At 43.8% G+C, this 22834-nt stretch overlaps 1 protein-coding gene across 1 annotated transcript in view; it reads right to left on the bottom strand.

Annotated features, from left to right (window-relative positions):
- Positions 1 to 555: 555 nt before the first annotated feature.
- Positions 556 to 22834, bottom strand: part of Sar1b (secretion associated Ras related GTPase 1B) — a 34321-nt gene continuing 12042 nt past the window's right edge. The window contains exons 2-7 of the mRNA XM_051167537.1: positions 19406 to 19481; positions 13504 to 13623; positions 9777 to 9842; positions 5884 to 5987; positions 4811 to 4942; positions 556 to 1156 (exon numbers count right to left, since the gene is read on the bottom strand). Of these exons, the coding sequence (XP_051023494.1) occupies positions 1040 to 1156; positions 4811 to 4942; positions 5884 to 5987; positions 9777 to 9842; positions 13504 to 13623; positions 19406 to 19463 (597 nt within the window). The 5' untranslated portion in view covers positions 19464 to 19481 and the 3' untranslated portion in view covers positions 556 to 1039. The remainder of the gene's footprint in view (positions 1157 to 4810; positions 4943 to 5883; positions 5988 to 9776; positions 9843 to 13503; positions 13624 to 19405; positions 19482 to 22834) is intronic.

Below are 22834 nucleotides of genomic sequence, written 5' to 3'. Positions count from 1 at the left end.
AGCTGACCCCAGTGCAGAAGAGCCACAGGACTGGAGCAAACTCCCGCCCCACAGGCGGCTGTTTCCCTCCAGGAACACAGGGTTCTGAGCTAAGCTGCTCCTCTCAGAAGTCTCGTTCCCGCAAGGAGCCCTGCGAGTGACTCTTGTGGACTGTCAGGTCACTTGTCACTACCTCTGACAAAGAATCACTAAATTCAAAGAGTTGCTAACTCAGCATCAGACTAGGATGGGACGCAGAGCCTGCACAACAGGCCACAGCTGTGATTTTCTGTGAAAGGCTGGACCCGCAGAGGACAGGCCACAGACCGTGGCTATGGTAGTAATGGCAGGTCTTGTGACTGGTAAAGAAAATGGAGGATTCAGAACCTTGGAGTCAGGCACACTCAACTCGGCTGTGTGGTAAGTGGAAAACCTCTAGGAGCTTAAGCACCATTCTGGATCTTCTGAGAGAATCTCCTTGCCTATCAGACATGCTCTCATATGTACTATATCAAATCCTCATGTTTTCAGAGCACACTAAGCCATGACACATTCAAATGAAACAGCTACCCAACAAAGAGCCAAATGTTGGAGTTTGTTTTATTGCATGACGTTTGCATAAGAAAAAGTAGTTCTGAAAACGGTAAGGCATCATGCAATCACTGATAAGTGGATTTTAACTGTACACAAGATAGGCAGACAATCTAAAATTGAAAAACTATTTCCAAAAGTACATAAAAGTTTCACATGATGAGCTTTTAAATATGGTTTGTATTTGTAGTTTCACATCGTTAAAAAGTGCTTCAAATGTACTGCTGGGAAGCTGATTTTTATAAACGGTGATGGGTTGATGTGGGGTTAGAAACTGTAAAAACTATCTGTGTGGAATTAGAAAGCTAACATTGTGATATTCAAACTTGAATCAGTTTGCAATTTCCACTCAGGTAGATATATTAATAATCTAAAAACACCTACTCTGAAACCAACAAAAGTCTATTGAATTCAAGTTATGCATGTTGGGGGATGGATCTGAGGCCTGGGTGTGTGGGCAGGACTGCTGCTAATCGATGTACTGTGCCATCCAGCGGAAGCCTTCTCCATAGCCTTGCCTTTTCAGCACGCTGCACATGAACACTTCCATAGGCCTGGCATTCAGCTCCTTCAGCGACACATTGCCCTGGAAGAGAAAAGAGCTGTTATATTGAGGTCTCATGGAATAAAAGTTCTACTCCCAGCATTCTATAGATTTTCAGTCAGAACAAAAGGTGTCAATGCTAAGCCATGGTGGCTTAGTGTTGGGATGACCTACACCTACACACATTGTATCAAATGGCTGTGTGGGTGTGCCCCTGTATTTTCGATTGTGAATTGCTGTGCTGGCAGGATATTTGGTATTATCTGCTTTTGTTTTGGTTTTTTGAGACAGTGTTTCTTGTCTTGGACTTGCTTTGTAGACCAGGTTGGCCTCAAACTCACAGTAATCCACCTGCCTCTGCCTCCCAAGTGCTGGGATTAAAGGCGTGTGCCACCACACCAGTCTTCTTCTTCTTCTTCTCCTCCTCCTCCTCTTCCTCCTCCTCCTTCTTCTTCTTCTTCTTCTTCTTCTTTGAGACAGGGTTTTTCTGTGTTAGCCTTGGCTGTCCTGGACTCTTTGTGGACCAGGCTGTCCTCGAACTCACAGCTGTCCACCTGCCTCTGCCTCCCGAGCGCTGAGATTAAAAGCGTGCACCACAACTGGCCCTGCTTTCTATATGTAAATGCTTGTCCTCCTCACCGGCCCAAAAGATGATTCTCTGAGATTATCATGGTAAAAAGCACAAAGCTCTCACTGTCAAAGCCAAAAAGCACCACAAAGAGATGGACCACGTTAGCCTGCTGCTCACTGGTTCAGATGGATGAGTAAGAAGTGTGGCTTTTTGCAAGGCGACCAGGTGGAAGGACGGAGGGAGGCAAGAGACAGAGCGCAGACAGGAACTGAGCTGGGAGTTAAAGAGCAAGCCGGCCATGTGGTAGGGATCAACAGCAGGGTAGTCTGGTTAAGTTTAGAAGGCTAGCTTAGGAACTGCCCCCACAAAAAGGCCAACAGCCTTATACTGTACAGAAAGATGTCTCCATGTCTTTATTATTAAACTTGAAGAGGATCCCCTCAAAGGCCCCTGCAATAATTAGCATCCAGGTCCCCTTACACAGGAACCCTTCTCTTGCTATGACAAAGTGGCAATGAGTGGGAAAGATGTGAATATGGGAGGTGCTAAGGACTGAAAACAGTCCGACTTGCCGAGCCATGCCCACGAGCTGGGATATGCCATATTCCTCTCGGGAACCTGAGGTGGGAGGCTCTCAAGCTCCAGCTCAGCCTAGGCTAGAAAGTAAGACCCTGTCTCAAAAACCCAAAATCTATTCCTGATGTTAAAGACAGCATTCTGAAAGGTGGTGGCATACCTCTGTGATCATACCACTCTGGAGGATCAACGTTCAAGGGTAGCCTTGCCTATAATGAGACTGTTCCCTAAAACTGGTGTAAGGAAGACAGAGGGCTAGGATGTCCACAGCAGTAGAGTATTTCCCTAGCATGCACAGACATCCCACCTCGTGTTACATTCATTCCTCCGCTGCAGTTTTTCTTTGCCCAGAAAGAACTAATGTATGAACTAATCAACTTTTTATAAACCATGAAGTACGCCCCACGGTTTATGTAGGAATATTTCTTTTTGTTTGTTTTGTAGAGAAAGTCTTACTATGTAGCACCCAGGGTGACCTCAAACCTGTGACCTTCCTGCCTCAGGTTCCCAAGTACTGGAATTACAGACATGTCCTGCAGCTTTCAGGAATTCTTCCGTACTAACATGCCTCCCCTCATGCCTCAACAAATCCACTATAAATAAAAATAAGAACTCTAATGGTGTAATTGGTTAATGGGGGGTGGAGAGATGGCCCAGTGCTGAGGAGCAATTGCTGCCTCCTCTGGCCTCCCTGTGCAATAGGAACATATGTAGTACGCAGACATACATGGAGGCAAAACATCCATAAACATACATTTTTTTTAAAAAGGGGGCGGGCATGGTGGCACACACTTTAATCCCAGCACTCTGGAGGCAAAGGCAAGTGGATCTTTGTGAGTTCGAAGCCACCCTGGGCTACAAAGTGAGCTAAGACAGCTAAGGCTGTTACACAGAGAAATCTTGTCTCAAGGAAAAAAAAGTTAAAAAGGGGATGGGGTACTGGAGAGATGCACGGTGGTTAAGAGCACTTGTTCTTGCAGAGGAGCTGGGCTCAATTCTCAGCACCCACACAGTGGCTCACACCTGCCTAGAATACCACACCAGGCAGTAATATAAAGTGCAGGTTCTGAACATAAGACAGGTATGTGTAGGGATCTAGGTTGATACTTGGTAACACACTGAAAGTAAAAAGAAAAAATAAAAATCCAAAGCAGGTATGTCGTGCACACCTTTCATCTCCGCACACAGGAAGCCAGGGCAGCAGCCTGCCCCACAGAAGTGAGTCCTGACAGCCACAGCCAGGGCTGCAAAACCAAACAGATAGAAGGCTAAAATGGGAGCACACCCTCGTGGCCTGGTGGTGGTGATTTGTTCTGGTTTTGGGTAGTGTTGGTAACAGAACCCAGGCATCCTCTACTACTGAGCTACACCTCTAGCCTATAGCTAATGCCAAAAGTTTATGATGATTAACACTTAGAAATAAAAGGATTAAAAGAAACTCAATGGTCTACAAAGCAAGTCCAGGACAGCCAGAGCTATTACACAGAGAAACCCTGTCTCGAAAAAACAAAACAAACTAGGGAGAGAGAGAGAGAGAGAGAGAGAGAGAGAGAGAGAGAGAGAGAGAGAGAGAAGAGACAGAGAGAGAAGGAGGGAGGGAGGAGGGAGACAGAAGACAGAGAGAGAGCAAGAAAGAGAGAGGATAGAGACAGGGAGGGAGGGAGGAAGGGAGGGAGGGAGAGCAAGACAAAGACACACACACACACACATACACACACACACAGAGAGAGAGAGAGAGAGAGAGAGAGAGAGAGAGAGAGAGAGAGAGAGAGAAACTAAATATACAGGTAAGTTTTCTTTAAGGAAAAAAATGAGCTTGTATAGTTGTACATAGAAATGTAAGGTGGGGGCTGGAGAGATGGCTCAGCGGTTAAGGGCACTGCTCGCTCTTCCAGAGGTCCTGAGTTCAATTTCCAGCAACCACATGGAGGCTCTTAACCATCTATAATATGATCTGATGCCCTCTTCTGGCCTGCAGGTGTACATGCAGAGAGAGCACTCATATACGTAAAAAAAAAAAAAAAAAAAGAAAAAGAAATGTAAGATGTTTTTACTACAGAATTAAATATTCACACTGGTCAAAGCCTTTAGCCCCAGCACTCAGGAGGCAGAGGCAGGTGGATCTCTGTGAGTTCGAGGCCAGCCTGGTCTACAAAAGTGAGTGTAGGACAGCCAGGGCTCTGTTGCACAGAGAAACCCTGTCTCAGGGGGGGAAAAAGTGGTCACACTGGTGTATGTGTGTGATCTCAGCTCTTGTGAGGTAAAGGCAAGAGAATCAAGAGAGTTTCAAGCTACTCAGGGCTACACGATGAGCTCCTATTTAAAACCAAAAAACCCAAAGAAATCACTTTCTAAAGTTTTTTACCTTTCTTAGCTGGGTGTTGTGGCAAATACATTTATTCCCAGCCCTCAGGAGGCAGAGGCTGGCAGATCTCTGTGAGTTTGATGTCAGTCTGGTCTACACAGTGAGTTCTAAGACAGCTAGAGCTACAGTGAGACCCTATTTCAAAAAACAAATAAAGTAAAATAAAAATAAAAAAGGTTTTTACCTTCCCTGTTGTCTGACCATATAATCCAAACATCTCTCGTAACCTCTCTTCACTGACGGCTTCAGGTCTGTCAATCTTATTCCCAAGAATTAGAATAGGCACATTGGCAATGGTTTCATCTGTCATTAGGGACTGAAAAAAAGCAAATAACAGGAAAGACAAGTTGATTTAAAACTACCTAAACATCTTATTTTGAACCGATACCAAACAGCCAAGGACTCATTCATCGCTGTGTCGTGACACCCAGAGCTTCCTAATCACACTTTGCTCACCACTTTAAGTGAGCACTAAGGAACCATACGCCAGATCCTCCTGTGTCCCTCAGGCCTGGAGAGGCTCACTGTGCAAATCACTAAGACAGAATGGGTGCCTTGGAGGTGGGGCAACCCTGTTTCACTTCTGGCTCTGTGACTAGGTTCCAATCTCAGGTGAAGGAACAGGAGCAACTATTTAGGCACTGACCTGAGTGCTGAGGGAGGCGATACTGTGCTTAACATAAGGAAGAGTCAGCAACGAACTGACCCTGTTCCAGATCACAGAGCCTTTCTGGATAAAGGAATGGTCAGGCTGACTCCAGTCAGACCACGGACCTCCTTACTCCGTGGTCCCAGATTTAGCTCTGCCTTGCTGGAAACTGCTGAGCCTCTTTACAAAATGTCTGACCAAGAGAGGGTACAGAGGGATGTAAGCACGCACCTACTTCCTCCTGGAAGTGGCCACAAAGATGGCTGAACAATTGTGAAGGAACGGAATCCTGAGACAGTACGACTCTGGATCAACTGGCTTCAGGAGCTTACAGGCATGCACACACATGCAGGGCACACTCTGGAGAGGGTGAACTCGGGTCTTCAGAGGTGTTTCTGTTAGCACTTCCTCACTAGCGCCAGCTACTGCGGTGTACTGCCTCTCCATTCTAAGTAGTCATGACCAGTTAAAGCAATCTCTGAGCCCAGACTGTCAGCAGTGTTCTCAGACACTGCAGGAAAGCTGCACTCCGACAGCGCCATCCGCACCTGTTCCTTCAGGCTGCCCAGAGGGAGTTCACTGTGTTTAGTTTTAATTATTCAACTTACATCAAGTTCTTCTTTTGATTCTAACAGCCTTTCATGGTCTGCACAATCCACAAGAAATACAATGCCATTGATAGCAGGAAGGTAGTTTTTCCATACTCTTCGGGCTAACAAAAACAATCATGAGTTAGGATTTATGTGTTGGTCAAGCCTAGTGGATGGTTTGATGGGAGAGTCCAACAAGGTCTCAAGGGTACTGAGGTGTCCTTTTGCCTGCTATTTTACTGTACAGCCACCTGCTTGTTTTGCCAAAGATTTTGGTACCAAAATTTCCCCAGAATACCAAAACAAACTTCAGACCTTCCTTGATTGTAGGCAAGTCAAATTCTTTACTGTCCCCCATTAAGAAACAGGATTAGGAGCAGGAGAAATGCTCAGTGCTTAAGAGTGCTTCCTGTTCTTCCAAAGGACCCTAGTTTGCTTCCCAAAAGCACATAGGTGCTCACAACCACCTGCAACTCCAGTTGCAGGGGATCCCACGCCCTCTTCTGCTTCTACAGGGACCTGCACACACATGGTGTATACTCAGAGACACAGTGACTCTCATTAAGTTCACTAAAAAACCACTATGAACTCTCATCAACCAAATTTAAGCAGTAAAAAACATATATGTGTGTATGTGTATGTGCAATATTTTTTTAAACATTTCTCCTTTCTCAGGTTTAGCTAGCAATAAATATAAAATCAATGAGAGAATGATGTTAGTACCAGGTACAGGCTTGGCAAATTACAAACTGTTATATTCAAAATAGAAAACAGTTAATTAATGAAAATAACTCAAAATTGTGCAACCAGCTAGGGACCAGATGTTGAACATATAACCACACACAGACAGTTCATATTCAACTATAAGGACATGTTTGTGGGGGCTGGAGAGGAGGCTCAGTGGCTAAGATGGATGCTCTTCCATAGGACCAGGGCTCAGTTCCCAGCACCCACAAGGGGGTTCATACCACCTGTAGCTCTAGGCCTATAGACTATGACGATCTCTTCTGACCCCTAAGGGCACCAGGCATGCATTTGGTGCGCACACAAACATGCACGCAAAACACTCAAGTAAGTCAACCTAAACAAGAAACATTTTTCCTTCAGTATTTGAAAAATAATTCTCCACGGTCTTTATGTTTACCTAGTTTCTGATGACAAATGTGTTGCTTCTCTCTTTTTTACATTTATTATTTATTTTGTGTGTGAGAGTACACATGTGGGAGCAGCCACCCCACAGTACATGTGTGAGGGTCAGAACACAGATTTTGGGAGTCTGTTCTCCCCTTATACTGTGAGGACCATGAGGAACCGGACTCTGGTCATGGACTGAGCAGCGAGCACCATATCTGCTGAGCCAGCTCGCTGGGCTGAGGCTGTTCTTCCCATGAGGGTTACGAGTCTTTTTGCTTTTCTCCTCTTGGTGCTCTTCTTTTTTGTGGGTCTTCTACAAAAAATGATGTTTGCATCATACTGTGCTTGGTGTTCTTTGCAGCTGAGAGGTGACAGTTTTCTTAGAGATTTATTTTATTTTATATGCATATGTACCTGCATGTATGTCTATGCACTACGCATGTGGCTGGTAGCCAAAGAGGACAGAAGGAGCTGATTCCTTGGAACTGGCTGTGAGCCACCGTGTGGTTGCTAGGAGTTGAGCTGAGGTCTTCTGCAAAAGCAACCAGTGTTCATCACCACTGAGCCATCGCTCCAGACCCAAGTTTCAATTTTCATCAAACCGAAAAAATTGGGATCTCTTATTTCTCCTCTTTCTTTCTTTCTTTTTTATTTATTTTTTATTTTTATTTTTTTGTCTTTCTTTCTTTCTTTCTTTCTTTCTTTCTTTCTTTCTTTCTTTCTTTCTTTCTTTCTTTCTTTCTTTCTTCAAGACAAGGTTTCTCTGTGTAACAGAGCCCTGGCTGTCCTGGACTCTCTTTGTAGACCAGGCTGGCCTCAAACTCACAAAGATCTGCCTGACTCTGCCTCTCAAGTGCTGGGATCAAAGGCGTGTGTGTGCCACCACTGCCAAGCGGGATCTGTTATTCCACTTAATTGTTTTCTATTCCTTTCCTAAGGAAATCCTGGAACATGTACATTATACCCCAGCTTTTAATTTTTTTATTTTATTTTATGTGTATGAGTTTTGCCAATGTGTGTCTAACCATTGCCTGCAGAGCCAGAAGAGGGCATGGAGCTACAGATAGTTGTGAGGCATCATGTGCCTGCTAGGAATTAAAACCAGGTCCTCTGGAAGGACAGCCAGTGTCTTAACCACTGGACCATCTTTCCAGTCCATTCATAAACTATGGGTTCTTAAGCTATGGGTCAAGAAAATTTGACAACAATAATAGGTTTCTGAATGCCCAACAACCAAAAAATGAACTAAAAACCAGGGAGTCTTGATTCTGGCATTGCTATCCCATGTATGCCGTCACAGCACTTGACTTCACTGCAGCCCTGGTTCTTAACACAAGCACCAGGGATGCATCACACCACACAGCTCCAAACAACACTGCTTCAAACACTTCGGCTCAGATTCCAGACTACTGTGTGCTAGGAACGGCAGGATTTTAGCTGCACAGACAGTTTTCTACTCTTATAGAAACACAGTGGTTTAATTTCGGCAAAAAAAGACTTCTAATATTTTCTTCCCACCATCCCTCAGTATGTAAGTATCAAATTAACATACCTTTGGAATTATTGGTTTTGACTGCTCATTTAAAAACTGCTGCTTAAGGTGCTGAATTCAGTTCCATAAAAGAAGGGAGGAAAATCACTAACTGAATTCTAGCTTGAACTAGGTTAGAATTTTCAGCAGTTTCTAAAATGGTCCTGAACATACTCCTGCCTTTTTGCACTATGCCTTTATACAAAGCAGCATTCTTGGCATCGATGGCTATAAAACAAAACATCGGAACTGGAGAGCTGGCTCGGTGGTTAAGAGCACTTGCGCTTGCAGAAGACCTGAGTTTGATTCGCAACACTCACATACTAGTTCCCAACCATCTGTAACTCTAGTTTCAGGGGAATTTGATGTCCTCTTCTGACCTAAACAGGCACCAGGCACACATACAGTGCGCAGACATACATGCAGGCAAAACACACATAAAATAAATCTTAAAAAGAAGAGATGGGGGGCAGTGGTGGCACATACTTTTAATCTCTGCACTCAGGAGGCAGAGGCAGGTGGATCTCCGAGTTTAAGGCCAGCCTGGCCTACAGAGTTCCAGGACAGCCAGGACTACACAGAGAAACCTTGTCTTGGAAAAAAAAAAAACAAAAAGAGTTTGAAAAATGCTAAAGATTCTCTGTCTCACTATAAAATATTCAGCCAAGATTTAACTCTTTATGTAAAAATAACCAAGTACAGCCATCTTATTAGTATCCAACATTGCCCATAAGTGGTAATATTATCACCAAAGAATTTTTACAACTAAATTTATGATTTATTATTAAAATATTAATTTCCTAAAGTCTAAGAAACCATGAGGGTAATTTCTTTTCCATTATAGACTTTTTAAAGGAGAAAACTATTTATTAGTTTTTTGTTTGTTTGTTTTTTGAGACAGGGTCTCTCTGTGAAGCCCTTGGCTGTCCTGGACTCACTTTGTAATCCAGGCTGCCTCCCGAGTGCTGGGATTAAAGGTGTGTGCCACCACACCTGGCTCATAATCTGATTTTGACAACAGGTGAGAAGTAGCCTGATGAAAAGAGAAAATAGAAGCTAAATTTTCCTTATACCTCACTGCTGTAAGCAGTTCAGACTTCAGTGAATCAGAAGTACCATATATCCAGTGATATCCTTAACCTTACTCTGCCTTACTTGAAGAAAATGGAGTTCAAAGCTCTGGACCATAGCAGCCACATTTATTAAAATTAGGCTAAAACAGAGACTAAGAGAAATAAAATCTTACCTTGGACGTGCCCACCCAGATCAAAAGTTGTGAAAGTCATGCCAGCAATAGTGAGTTCTTCTGAAGCTAAATAAAAACAAGATTATTTTAACAACATAATCAGAAATTTGCCAGGCAGGCGGGCTCATGTCTATAACCCCAACACTTAGGAGGTAAAGGCAGAAAGAGCAGAAGTTAAGCTCATCCTTGGCTACAGAAAAAGTTCAAAGCTAGCCTGGGCTAGAAAGACCTGTTATGTTCTATTTATCTCCTCATTGGGTTCATATTTTCCTTTAAATCCCTGGTCACAAGATCTCTTTAAATTTTAAAGAAAGAAAGAAAGAAAGAGGGAGGAAGGAAAGGAAGGAAGGAAGGAAAGAAAGAAAAAAAAGGGGGGGTCAGCAAGATGGCTCAACAGGTAAAGACACTTGCCACCAATGACCTATCTTTGGTCCCTAGAGCCCACAGGGTGGAATGAGAGCACTGACACCACAGTTTGCTTGCTGACCTCCACTTGTAGCATGGCATGTACCCTACCCCTGAGTAAAAAAGTGTAATGAAGGAAACAAAGAAGAATCTTTCAAGCTTAATTTCGTGAGACAAGTCTCATGCAACCTAGGCTGGTCTTGAACTTGCTATGAAGCAGATCACGGGCATGATCCACCATGCTCAGTTTATGCAGATTATTTATAGCTAGGCTAGGCAGGTATTCTACCAAATGAGCCACAGCTCCAGGCCACCAGAGCTGTGTCCTTATCTACTAACCCTGTCATCCTTTGTCACTCCCGGGTCTGTTTCTTGTGATAGATTTTTCTCCTGATTATGGGTCACACTTACCTACTTTTTGTATGTCTTACTAATTTTACATTATAAAACTACAATATACACTAAATGTTACTGTGGTTTTTTTTAAACTTCATTCTGGTGGACTTGCTCTTTCTCCAGATGTGGTTCCTTAGGGAGTTCTACTTCACACATGCACAACAGGTGTTCTGCACACTCACTTCTGGAGTAATCCCCCCACTCTCCTTCCTCTGGTGCTGTGCCTGGCAAGTTCTAGCCTCCCAGTTCTGCTCTCTGTCTCCTCAGCTGACTGGGCTATCGGGCTTTTCTCTTACACTGGAGTTGAAAACCACCTTCTGGAACAAAGCTAGAATACAGAAAAGTTATGTTTCACTCATTTAGGAACTGCAGTCCTGTGCCGGCTACTGCTCAGTGTTTGAAAACAACTGTGCATGTGTGTTTCCATCTAGTTACCTAGCTCGTAGTGGGAAAGCCTTCCAGACTCTGTTATCTTCCCTCATGGAAGTTCTATAGAGAAGTTCCCCAAAATCACAACAAAATGTCCACAGAACTACATGGCGCCAGATCATTGATTTTGTTAAGGAACTGTAACCTGGCTGGGGTAGCTCACACACAGCTCCAGTAACTGGGAAGCTATGGATGATGAAGAGGGATGAATTTGAAGTTAGCTTGGGCTACACAGCAGAACCCTATCTCAAAAACTAAAGGGAGAGAATTCTATGTAGTGTTTTAAGTACATTAAATAGTAAACAGGGTCTGTACTCAGAGTCACTACCATAAGGAACGGGCAATGCTTGGATGTGGCTGCCTACCCACTCCAATAGTGACATCTTGTACACACTCTATCAAAGAAATGCCAACCTAATAAATTAAGGTACAAAACAGTCTGAGATGCTGACGTCTCCTGTCCCTCCCATCAGCCCCCACCCTAGACCTTGTCCCTTGAAGCAGCTCAAGTCTATCACCATAGATTACTCTCGCTTATTCTAAAAATTTCACGTGAAAGTATCACATGACAGGGAACTTCTTGTTACCAGCTTCTCTCGTAGAATGTGTCACGACTAAGGTCTATCTTATTTTTATTTTTTGAGAGTCTTATTTATCCTGGCCGGTCTGGAACTCTGTGTAAACACTCAAACTTAGGATTTCCAGGCTGACTCTCAAGTGCTGGCCCTCGGGTGGCCCACACGCGTGCACACTCAGCTGGCATTCCTCTTGCTTGCAGAACGTATGCTGCCGCTTTCCCTCTCTTTTCTGTCCAAGGCTTTTGGTTAGTACATATCCTCACTTTCTCAGATTAATACCTAGTACTAGAATTGCCAGACCAAAGGACATAGGGCTGTTACTTTTTCCATACACACTTTATGTGGAAAAATACAAGTTGGAATGAATGTGAGATGCAAGAAAGCTGAGACAGGCACTTGCTCTGTGCCCTGCAGTTTCGTGTCTAGATTCAGGTGTGACATACAGCAGGTGCTTAAGAAATATTCCTGGAGATGGGTGTGGTGGTGCACACCTTTAATCTCAGCACTTGGGAGGCAGAGGCAGGAAGATCTCTGAGTTCAAGGCCAGCCTGGTCTATAGAGAGTTCCAGGACAGCCAGGGCTACACAGAGAAACCCTGTCTCAAAACCAACCTCCACCCAAACAAAACAAAACATTCATGGGATCAGTGAAGGGAGCAATACCAGCAAGCAAAAGAAAAGTAAAAGTACTCATGATCTCTTCTACTTCTGCCATGTCCCTGCCCCCAATTCCCTTTTTAAAAAGAAGTAAGTTCTTTTTAATGTTTTGGTTTGGTTTTTTGGTCTTTCTTTATTTTTTTTTTATTCTTTATTCTTTTCTTTCTTTCTTTCTTTTTTCTGTTTTTGGTTTTTCGAGACAGGGTTTCTCTGTGTAGCCTTGGCTGGGCTGGACTCACTTTGTAGACCAGGCTGGCCTCGAACTCACAATGATCCGCCCGCCTCTGCCTCCCAACTGCTGGGATTAAAGGTGTGCGCCACCACGCCAGTTTTAAAATGTTCTTTTTACTTTAGGTATGTATGAGTGTAGGTGTGTGCATGCCAAAGGTCTAGGGCAGAAGGCTACTCTTTTTTTGTTGTTTGTTTTTGTTTTTTGAGACAAGGTTTCTCTGTGTAGCCCTGGATGTCCTAGACTCACTTTGTAGACCAGGCTGGCCTCAAACTCACAGTGATTCACCTGCCTCTGCCTCATGGGTGCTGGGATTAATGGCATGCGCCACCACTGCCTGGCCTTCATGTCTATTTTTTGAGACAGGGTCTCATGATGGAGCCCTGGTTGACCTAGAATTTACTATGAAGACCAAACTGGCCTTGAACTCACAGATTCAGCTGCCTCTTCCAAGTGCTAGGGTTAAAGGTGTGAGCCACCACATGCATCCTTTAATTAACTTTTTAAAAAATTAATTCTTTTTAGTGCATTGGTGTTTTGCCTGTACATGTGTGTCTGTGTGAGGGTGCCAGATCTTCTGGAACTGGAGCTATAGACAGTTGTAAGCTGCCACATGGGTGCTGAAAACTGAACTCATATCCTTTGAAAGAGGAGCCAGTGCTCTTAACCACTGAGCCATCTCTCCAGTCCCTGATGAACTTGTTTTTAAACTGTATCTGCCTGGTTTATAATTTTTTCACTGTACAGCTACAGATAAAACTTAGCCTTCTGTTTCTTTCTGCTGCTAGCTCTGTAGTTTCTGATTCTGTAGCGTAGACTGGGCTCACAGTATAGCCAAGTGCAGGGATAAAAAAAGTGTGAGCATTGCTTCTAGATTGTACTTTGTGCTCTGGGAACCAGGTCAATTACTATTTACCCAGCTATTTCAGAACAGGCTGAATAGTCTCATATTTTATTAATCAAAACCCCAAATCAAAAAAACTGTTTGGGCAGGGCCTATGACTCAACATTACTCACATGGAGGAAACACTTACTGGGATGCAGTGTTGGGACGTGCTGGCCGAGCCTGTCGTCTTTCAGCATGTGGAGCAGCGTCGTCTTCCCCGCATTGTCCAATCCCAGGAATACCAGCTTACCAGTTTTCTTATACAGTCCTGCAGAGGCAGAGCTGTGATTAGTTGAGTGACATCAAACATGGGTCAGGAAAATGACTTTATATTTGACATGACTTACAAGTTACATGCAGTTCTTGAGCCGTCTAGAGACCCTGGGTGTGCACTGCCCTCCCGCTCCTCCCTTTAATGTATGTGCTTAAATCTATATTAAAACCTAATAGAGCCCAGCTTTCCCACACCTGCAATCCCAGCAGTTAGGAGGTAAAGCAGGAGAATCAGAAAGTCAAGGCAATTCTTAGCTCTATAGCAAACCTGAGGCCAGCCTGAGCTACCTGAGGCTTTGTCCCAAAAACGAAAAGCTAGGACAAGCATGGTAGTACACGCCTTTAGTCCCAGCACTTGGGAGGCAGACCTTGCCTGGTTTACAAACTTCCAGGGCAGCCAGGGCTAATAGAGACTCTTGTTTAAAAAATAAATAAAGCAGGCACTGGAAAGATGGCTCAGCAGTTAAGAGCACTGGCTGCTCTTCCAGATGGACCCAGGTTTAATTCCCAGCACCAGGATGGCAGCTCACAACTGTCTGTGACTGAGTTTCAAGGGATCCAACATCCTCACACAGACATGCATTAAAGCAAAACACCAATGCACATAAAATAAAAGAAGTAAATTATAGCCTTGGCTGTTCTGAACTCATTTTGTAGATCAGGCTGGCCTTAAACTCACATTGATCTGCCTGCTTCCGCCTCCCAAGGTGTGTGTGTGTTTTCAAGACAGGGTGTCTCTGTATAGCCTAGGCTGCCCTGGGCTCACTCTGTAGACCAGGCTGGCCTTGAACTCAAGAGATCAACCCACCTCTGCCTCCCAGAGTGCTGGGATTACAGGTGTGCACCACCACGCCCAGCTTCAGTATAACAGTTTTTGGAGGGGAGGGTTCAAGACAGGGTTTCTCGCTGGGCGGTGGTACGCATGCCTTTAATTTCAGCACTCAGGAGGCAAAGGCAGGTGGATCCCTGTGAGTTCAAGGCCAGCCTGGTCTACAAAGCAAGTCAAGGCTACACAGAGAAATCCTGTCTCAAAAAACAAAAAGAAAACAATTTAAAATCTATACAATATCCAAGCATGGCAACAATAACCATAATTCCAGCATTCACCGGTGAGGTGGAAGCAGGGCATCACGCCAGTTCCAGGCCAGCTGGGCTACATAGCCATTCCTGTAATCTTAGGAGGCAGAGGCAAGAAAAATATGAGTTCTAAACCTACCTAAGTAATTAATTGAGACCCCCATCTCAAAACAAGTTTTAAATTGGGCTATGGATATAGTTCAGTGGTAAATGACTTGTCTAGCATATGAAAGGCCTAGGTTGTAATGATATAGTATGTAATATAGATATATAAATCATATCTATCATTTGTGACCTCACGTAATTAAAGAACTAAGTTTGGAGCCAGCTTGGTGGTGTACACCTGTAATCCCAGCACTAAGGGAGGCAGAGGCAGGTGGATCTCTGTGAGTTCAAGGCCAACCTGGACTATAAATTGAGTCCAGGGCAGCCAAGGCTACACAGAGAAACCCTGTCTACAACAAAGTTTGGTCCTAGTCAGCTGAAGCTTGTTGCTCCCACTTGTCTACAGTACGGTGAGGTGGCGCCCTTGTTAACTTGAGGTAATGCCTATACACTCACTAGAAAGGCATTGCACAATTACTAACATCATGTCTTCAAGAAGGCAGGCCACATGAAAAGTGAGAGAAAATTTTCTTGGATGAAAATAAATCATTTAAAAAATAAATTTGGGTGCCAGGAGGTGGTGGTGTATGCCTTTAATTCCAGTACGCCTAAAATCCCAGCACTAAGGGAGGCAGGTGGATCTCCGTGGTCCTCTCACTTTATAAACCAGAAGAGTCTGGTCTACAAGGTGAGTTCCAAGACAGCCGGAGCTACAAGGTGGGGCCTTGTCTTAGGGAGAGAGGGAGAGGAAGGAGGGAGGAAGGAAGGAAGGAAAGGAAGGAAAGAAAAAAAAAAACAAAAGAAAATAGAATCTCCCAGTGTAGCCAAAGCTGCATTTAAGTCCTGTCAGCAGATGTATACCATAACACTTGGTTAGTTGCCTAAATTTTCTTTTCCTTTTTGTTTGTTTTTTCGCCCCCAGCAGTCTAAATGTTAAATAGTAAAAGTACGTCAATCTGATTCTTTTTTTTTTTTTTTTTTTTTTTTTTTTTTTTTTGTTTTTCGAGACAGGGTTTCTCTGTGTAGCCTTGGCCATCCTGGACTCACTTTGTAGACCAGGCTGGCCTCGAACTCACAGCGATCCGCCTGCCTCTGCCTCCCGAGTGCTGGGATTAAAGGCATGCGCCACCACGCCCGGCTGTCAATCTGATTCTTTTAAAAAAAAAAAAAAAAAAAAAAATTATTATTTATACAGTGTTTTGTCTGCACGTGAACCTGCAGGCCAGAAAAGGGCACCAGATTTCACTATAGATGGCTATGACCTTTGGAAGAGCAGCCAGTGCTCTTAACCTCTGAGCCCTCTCTCCAGCGCCCTCAATCTGATTCTTATAAGGGATACCTGGGACACATCTGGAGCAGGTAAACTTTAGAAAGTCTGTGGATTGGAGCAGTGGGTGTAACTTGGTGGTAGAGGGTCACACACACAAGGACCTAGACTCAACCACAAGCACACTACACTGGAAAGCAAACAAAAATCAGCTCACAAGCTGTGTACTGGACAGACTCCTTAGTTTGCAGGCACTTCTAAGTGCTTACAGACATTATTCATTTAACATTCAAAACAACTTTGGTTCAGAGTTAGGCGCCTAAATCAGACCTGGGCCTTGAAGTCTGCTTACACGGTTCTAAGATGTGTCCTATTTAATCTCTTTGCTACTGTCTGTGTGAGGGCGTGGGTGCTGCACGGTGTGCATGGGGAGATCAGAGGATTCCTACTATCCCTCGAGTCCTCAGGCTTGGCAGACAGCGCCTTCATAGCCACTTTATAGGCTGCTGAGCTATAATCTCAGCCCAGTGTCGTGTTTTGAGACAGGACCTCATTCTGTACCCAAGGCTGGCTTTGAACTCATGGCACTCCTCTAGGCTTACCTCCAAGTGCTAGATCTAAAGGCATGAACTGCCACACTGGATTGACACTCAATTAATATCAGACTATCGTTTGCAAGTTGAGAAAATAGAAAAGTTACAATAATTTTACCATGCGTGGTGCCCGACACTTTTTTGTTGTTGTTGTTTTGTTTTTTGAAACAGGGTTTCTCTGTGTAATTGATTCCTGGCTGTCCTGGACTGGCATTGTAGACTAGGCTGGGTTCAAACTCACACAGATTTGCCTGCCTCTGCCTCCCAACTGCTGGGATTAAAGGTGTGTGCCACCCTGCCTAGCTAAGTTTCAATAATTTTAGAGATCCATACATTCCTTTTTTTAAAAAAACATTTATTCAGATTACATCTCAATTATTATCCCCTCACTTGTATCTTCCCATTCCCCCGTCCCAGAGATCTATACATTTCTTACCTCCACAACCAGCCCCGAGACAGGGTTTTTCCATGTTAGCCCTGGCTGTCCTGGACTCACATTGTAGACCAGGCTGGCCTCGAACTCACAGCAATCTGCCTGCCTCTGCCTCCAGAGTGCTGGGGTTAAAGGTGTGCACCACCACGCCTGGCCCCCGTTCCTTTTAGTTTAATGTTAATAGCTTACATTGCTACACCCCCTACCTTCCTCTCTTTTGTTTTGTTTACTTTCTTTTTGGTTTTTAGAGACAGGATTTCTCTGTGTAGCCTGGGCTGTCCTGGAATAACTCTGTAGACCAGGCTGGCCTCGAACTCACAGAGATCCGCCTGCCTCTGTCTCCTGAGTACTGGGACTGAAGGTGTGTGCCATCACCTACTATCTACCCCCTTTACTTTGAGACAGGGTCTTATATGTAGCATTGGCTGCACTACATAGATGAGGTTATCCTTAAACTCAGAGATCCGCCTGCCTCTGCCTCTGAGTGCTAGGATTAAAGATGTGCACAGCCATACCCAGCCCCTCTTTCCAGCATAATTTAGTCAGTTCCATTTTCTATAAACTGATATACCTGAATTACAGCCCATCACTCCAGTCAAATACATTTTAAGTTTCTAAAATTTTTTTTTCTTTTTGTACTCCATGGACTCTGGGGATCATCAGATTTGGCTCAACACCTTAGTTCGTTGAGCCATAGTGTTTTGCTTGCATGTGTGTCTGTGAGCTATGTGCACACCTGTGCTTGAGGACGCCAAAGGAGAAAGCTGGATCCCCTGGAATGGATTACAGATGATTGTTAACTCCTATGTGGGTGCTGAAAGTGATCTGGGTCCTCTGGAAAAACAATCAGCACTTTTGTGTTTTATATATATATATATATATATTCCCCCCCCCCCCCCGAGACAGGGTTTCTCTGTGTAGCCTTGGCTGTCCTGGACTCACTTTGTAGACCAGGCTAGCCTCAAACTCACAGAGATCCTCTGCCTCTGCCTCCCTGAGTGCTGGGATTAAAGGCGTGCACACCACACCTAGCCTCAATCAGTGCTCTTAACTGAGCCATTTCTTCAGCCAGCCCCTTCCCCACAAACAGCTTTTTTATTTTTATTTTTTCGAGACAGGGTTTCTCTGTATTATCTTGGCTGTCCTGGACTCACTTTGTAGACCAAGCTAGCCTGTTTTGTGTGTGTGTGTGTGTGTGTGTGTGTGTGTGTGTGTGTGTGTGTGTGTGTGTGTTTGGTTGTTTTTATTTTTTAACATGGGCGCTGAGATCAAACTCAGATCTTCATGCTTGCATAACAAGTTCTTTACTGACCGAGCCATCTCCCCAGCCCAGACATAGATGTTTATAATAAGCCTAACACACGACAGGGCTGGGGATGCTCGGCTGATAAAGCAGTAGTTTGTTGTGCAAGAGGCCTTGGGTCAGAGTCTCTGTACCAAAAAAAAAAAAAAAAAAATCAAAAGTAACAAACTGAATTATATCACAGTAGATTAAATGAGATAAAGTATTTAAAAATGCAGATAAACTAGGCAAGAAGCAGTAAGTATTTGTTAGGAATGCTGCTAAAAATAATTATAGAAGTCAGGCTTGGTAACACACACCTTTAATCTCAGCACTAGGGCTAGAGACAGAAACTAGCAAATCTCCATGAATTCCCGGCCAGCCAGGGCTACACAGTAAGACCCTGTCTCTAAATAAATAAATAAATAAAATTATAAGAGACAGGCTCATTAGTGCCAAGGCTAGGAATGCAGCTCACTGCTAGGGTATCTGCCTAGCATCTGTGAAGCCCTGGGTTCAATCTCGAGTACACTTAAAAAAAAATGCACGTGCGCGCACACACACGTTTGTGTCTGTATGTGCACAACCATACCCAGCCTCTCTTTCCAGCATATATATATTTGCACACACATATATACATATTTTTGGAAGCTACCATCACACACATATACATATTTTTAATTGTCATTTTATAGATAAGCAAACTAAAGGTAAAGCAGAAAAAGTAAATTACCCAAGTTTATATAATTAAAAATTTTTAAAGCTCATTCTGAGGAGCAGGCTGGCCTGGAACTTGCTTTAATCTTCCAATCTCAGCCTCCTGAAGGCTGGGATACAGGTGTGCTCTCCCACACCTGACCTAAGACTATGTGATTTCAAGGAGGTGAGTCATTGGATGTATTTCATAATTTCAAAGCTCACTTTCTTAACCACAGGCTTACATAAAGGCTCTCTACAAACAAGCGCATTTATATAAACAGGGCCAAATGCAATAGCTACAAAGAGCAAAGCTGAGGTTACCTAGAAACTGCAGCACACTGCTGAAACCACTGTAAATCCAGTCAAATATGAAGGACATGTCCAGATCTTACAGGGTCTGAAAAACAAGGTGTAGTTAGATATAGCCGTCAGCATGGCCAACACACATAAAATACTGTCAGATGTTAAACATGTCTGAGTAACCCTCCAGCCTCACACAAGTGTCAGGAACTCTAACACAGGGCTGGTGAGAGGGCTCAGTGCAGAAAGGCACCTGCTGCCAAGCCTGACGTGCTCAGTTCAGTCCATGGGATCCACATAATAGGGAAAAAACCAACCCACAAGTTGCCCTCTGACCTCTACACATACATGGTGGTGCACATGAATACATGCATGTATGGAAACACATAAACAATAGCAATAAAACCCTGTTATCCAGGCTAACAGAATCTCATTTACACTGATGCATAAATCTCAAAATGCCATTAAACTATTAGGCAGAGACCTTTCTTTGTCCATGAAGGGAATAAAATGAATTACAACTGGGGCTAAGAAAAAAATTGAGCCAAGTATGGTGGTTAACAACTGTAATAACAGGATTTAGGACAGACACAGGTAGATCACTGCAAGTTTGAGGCTAGACTGGTCTGTGTAGCAGTTTGAGGCTAGCCACAGTTATATGGTGATTTCTTGTCCCTTTAAAAAAAAAAAAAAAAAAAAAAAAGCTGGGCGTGGGAGAGATGGCTCAGCAGTTAGGAGCGCTGTCTCCTCTTCCAGAGGACCTGGGTTCAATTTCCAGCACCCACATGGCAGCTCACAGCTGTCTGTAATTCCAGTTCCAGGGGATCCGACACCTTCACACAGATATACATATAGGCAAAACACCAATGTACATGAAATGAAAATAAAATTCTAATTTAAGAAAAGCAGTAAAAGAAATAAACTACTTAGGTTGCAGTATAAACTGGGATAAAATCTTTTCAAATGTATGTTAGAGCCAACCATGGTGGCACATCCTTGTAGTGCTAGCCTTTGGTAAGCTGAAGCAGGAGGATTGTGAGGTCAAGGCCAGCTTAGACTATAGGGTGAACTGTAAGATTCTGTCTCAAAAAAGAGAAAAATGGGGGAGGGGAGGGCTAGAGCAATGGCTCAGTAGTTAAGAGCATTCCTGCTTTTCCAGAGACCCTGTGTTTGGTTCCCAGCACCCCTGTTAGGTGGCTCACAACAGTCTGACTAGCTCCAGGGTTTCCAATGCTCTCTTCTGCCTCTGAGGGCACTGGCACACTTCCTTATCTCTCTCCCCCCCACCCCAACACACACAGTAAAAAGAAAATCTTTAGAGATTTAAAAAAAATAAATTTTGGAAATAATCTGTTTTAATATATGTATATGTGAGCTATTTACCAAATCTTTGTTGTAAGATCTGAGAGTTGGGGAGAAAAAATAGGGAGAAAAGAAAACAAATTGTTTCCATGCTTGATATCTGAGGTAAGAAGCAGGAGTGGGTGGCTGGAGAGATGGCTCAGAGGTTAAGAGCACAGTCTGCTCTTCCAAAGGTTTTGAGTTAAATTCCCAGCAACCACATGGTGGCTCACAACCACCTGTAATGAGATCTGGTGCCTTCTTGTGGTGGGCAGGCACACATGTGGGCAGAATACTGTATAAATAATAATAATAAAAATAAAGGGCTGGAGAGATGGCTCAGCGGTTAAGAGCGCCACCTGCTCTTCCAGAGATCCTGAGTTCAATTCCCAGTAACCACATGGTGGCTCACAACCATCTATAATGTGATCTGATGCTCTCTTCTGGCCTGCAGCTGTACATACATGCAGACAGAACATTGTATATTTAATAAATAAATAAAGCTTTAAAAAATAAGAAGCTTTAAAAAAAAAAGAAGAAGAACAAGGAGAAGAAGCAGGAGGGACATCCTTGGCTGGGTAGTTACCATAGTTCAAGGCCAGCCTGGGCTACATGACAACAACAATAACAAATAACTAATAATAATAATAATAATAATATTTTATTAGTATAACAATACATTTATTATTATTATTATTCCAAATTTAGTAGTATAAGCCTTTAATCCCACACAGGCTGATTTCCAAGTTAGAGGATAGCCTGGTATATTTACTGAGTTTCAGACTAGCCAAAGCTATATAATAATAATTATTAAGAGTTTCCAAGCTAGCTGGGTGGTGGTGGCGCACGCCTTTGATCCCAGCACTCAGGAGGCAGAGGCAGGCGGATCGCTGTGAGTTCGAGGCCAGCCTGGTCTACAAAGTGAGTCCAGGATGGCCAAGGCTACGCAGAGAAACCCTGTCTCGAAAAACCAAAAAAAAAAAAAAAAAAAAAAAAGAGTTTCCAAGCTAGGACTTGGTGCCACACGTTTGTAATTCCAGTTACTCGGGAGGTTAAGGCAGGATGATCACCAAATTCAAGTCTTGTCTGGGCAACACTGCAGGCTCAAGACCGAGTAAGCTTGGCATACTTGGTGAGAAGGTGTTTCAAAAAGAAGTAAATAAAAGCCTGGGATCAGATGTGATGGTAGTGTGACTGTGGAGGCAGGAAGAAGATGCGTTCCAGGCCAGATACAGTTACATAGCCTAGGTTTTCTATCTCACAACAAAACCAAAACCAAACAAACAAACTCACCCCTGCAAAAAAATAAATATGAATATAAAATATAAAAGCTCAGTGCATGGGGTGGTGATACGGCTTTGATGGGTAAAGAACTTGCTGTCAAGTCTGATGGCCTGAGTTCAATCCCTGGGAACCACCCTGCAAACTTTAAACAAATCTCTTAAGTCACAGTAGAAAACATAGTACAATTCAGTATTTACTTAACATAGCTTGGCAAACTAATGGGGTAAAGAAAAACAAGACAAGCTAGGCAGTGGTGGTACACATCTGTAATCCCAGCACTTGGGAGACAGAGGCAGGTGGATTGCTGTGAGTTTGAAGCCAGCCTGGTAACCCTGTCTCATGTGCCACCACACCTGCTTGACAGAAAGTTTCTTGAAAGAAGGTATTAGACACATAAATGGCTTCCATAAGTCAACAAAATTCACTTCCTAGCTGTGGATAAATAACTCTGAACCTCGGGCTAAGTCACAAATGTTGGGATGGCTATGCTCTTTGTCATCCTTTGGACATGTCCTGTTTGCTCTTTCGCCATCTCTGCAGTAGGCTGTCATGCCATGAGTAGCTAAAGAGGGTAAGCAGCCTTTTGCCCATACCACCTTTAGTGTGTGAAAAGAAAGGAAACCCACCTGTAGCTTGTAGGAGCCCAGCTCTGCTCTCTGATACTCTCAGTCCTGGCAATGGGCTCTCCCTTCCCTTCTTCCCTTTCTTGAACTAGTTTGAGAGGGGTCAGGTAGGTGAAACCAAGGTCTCACCCACCGAGCTCCATCCTTAGCCCTTTAGTTTAATTTGGGGCAGGGGCTGGGTCTCACTAAATCCCTCCAGCTG

This window comes from Acomys russatus, chromosome 25, assembly GCF_903995435.1.
Source record: "Acomys russatus chromosome 25, mAcoRus1.1, whole genome shotgun sequence".
NCBI classification, from domain to species: Eukaryota; Metazoa; Chordata; class Mammalia; order Rodentia; family Muridae; genus Acomys; species Acomys russatus.
This window is presented reverse-complemented; position numbering and strand designations above follow the sequence as displayed.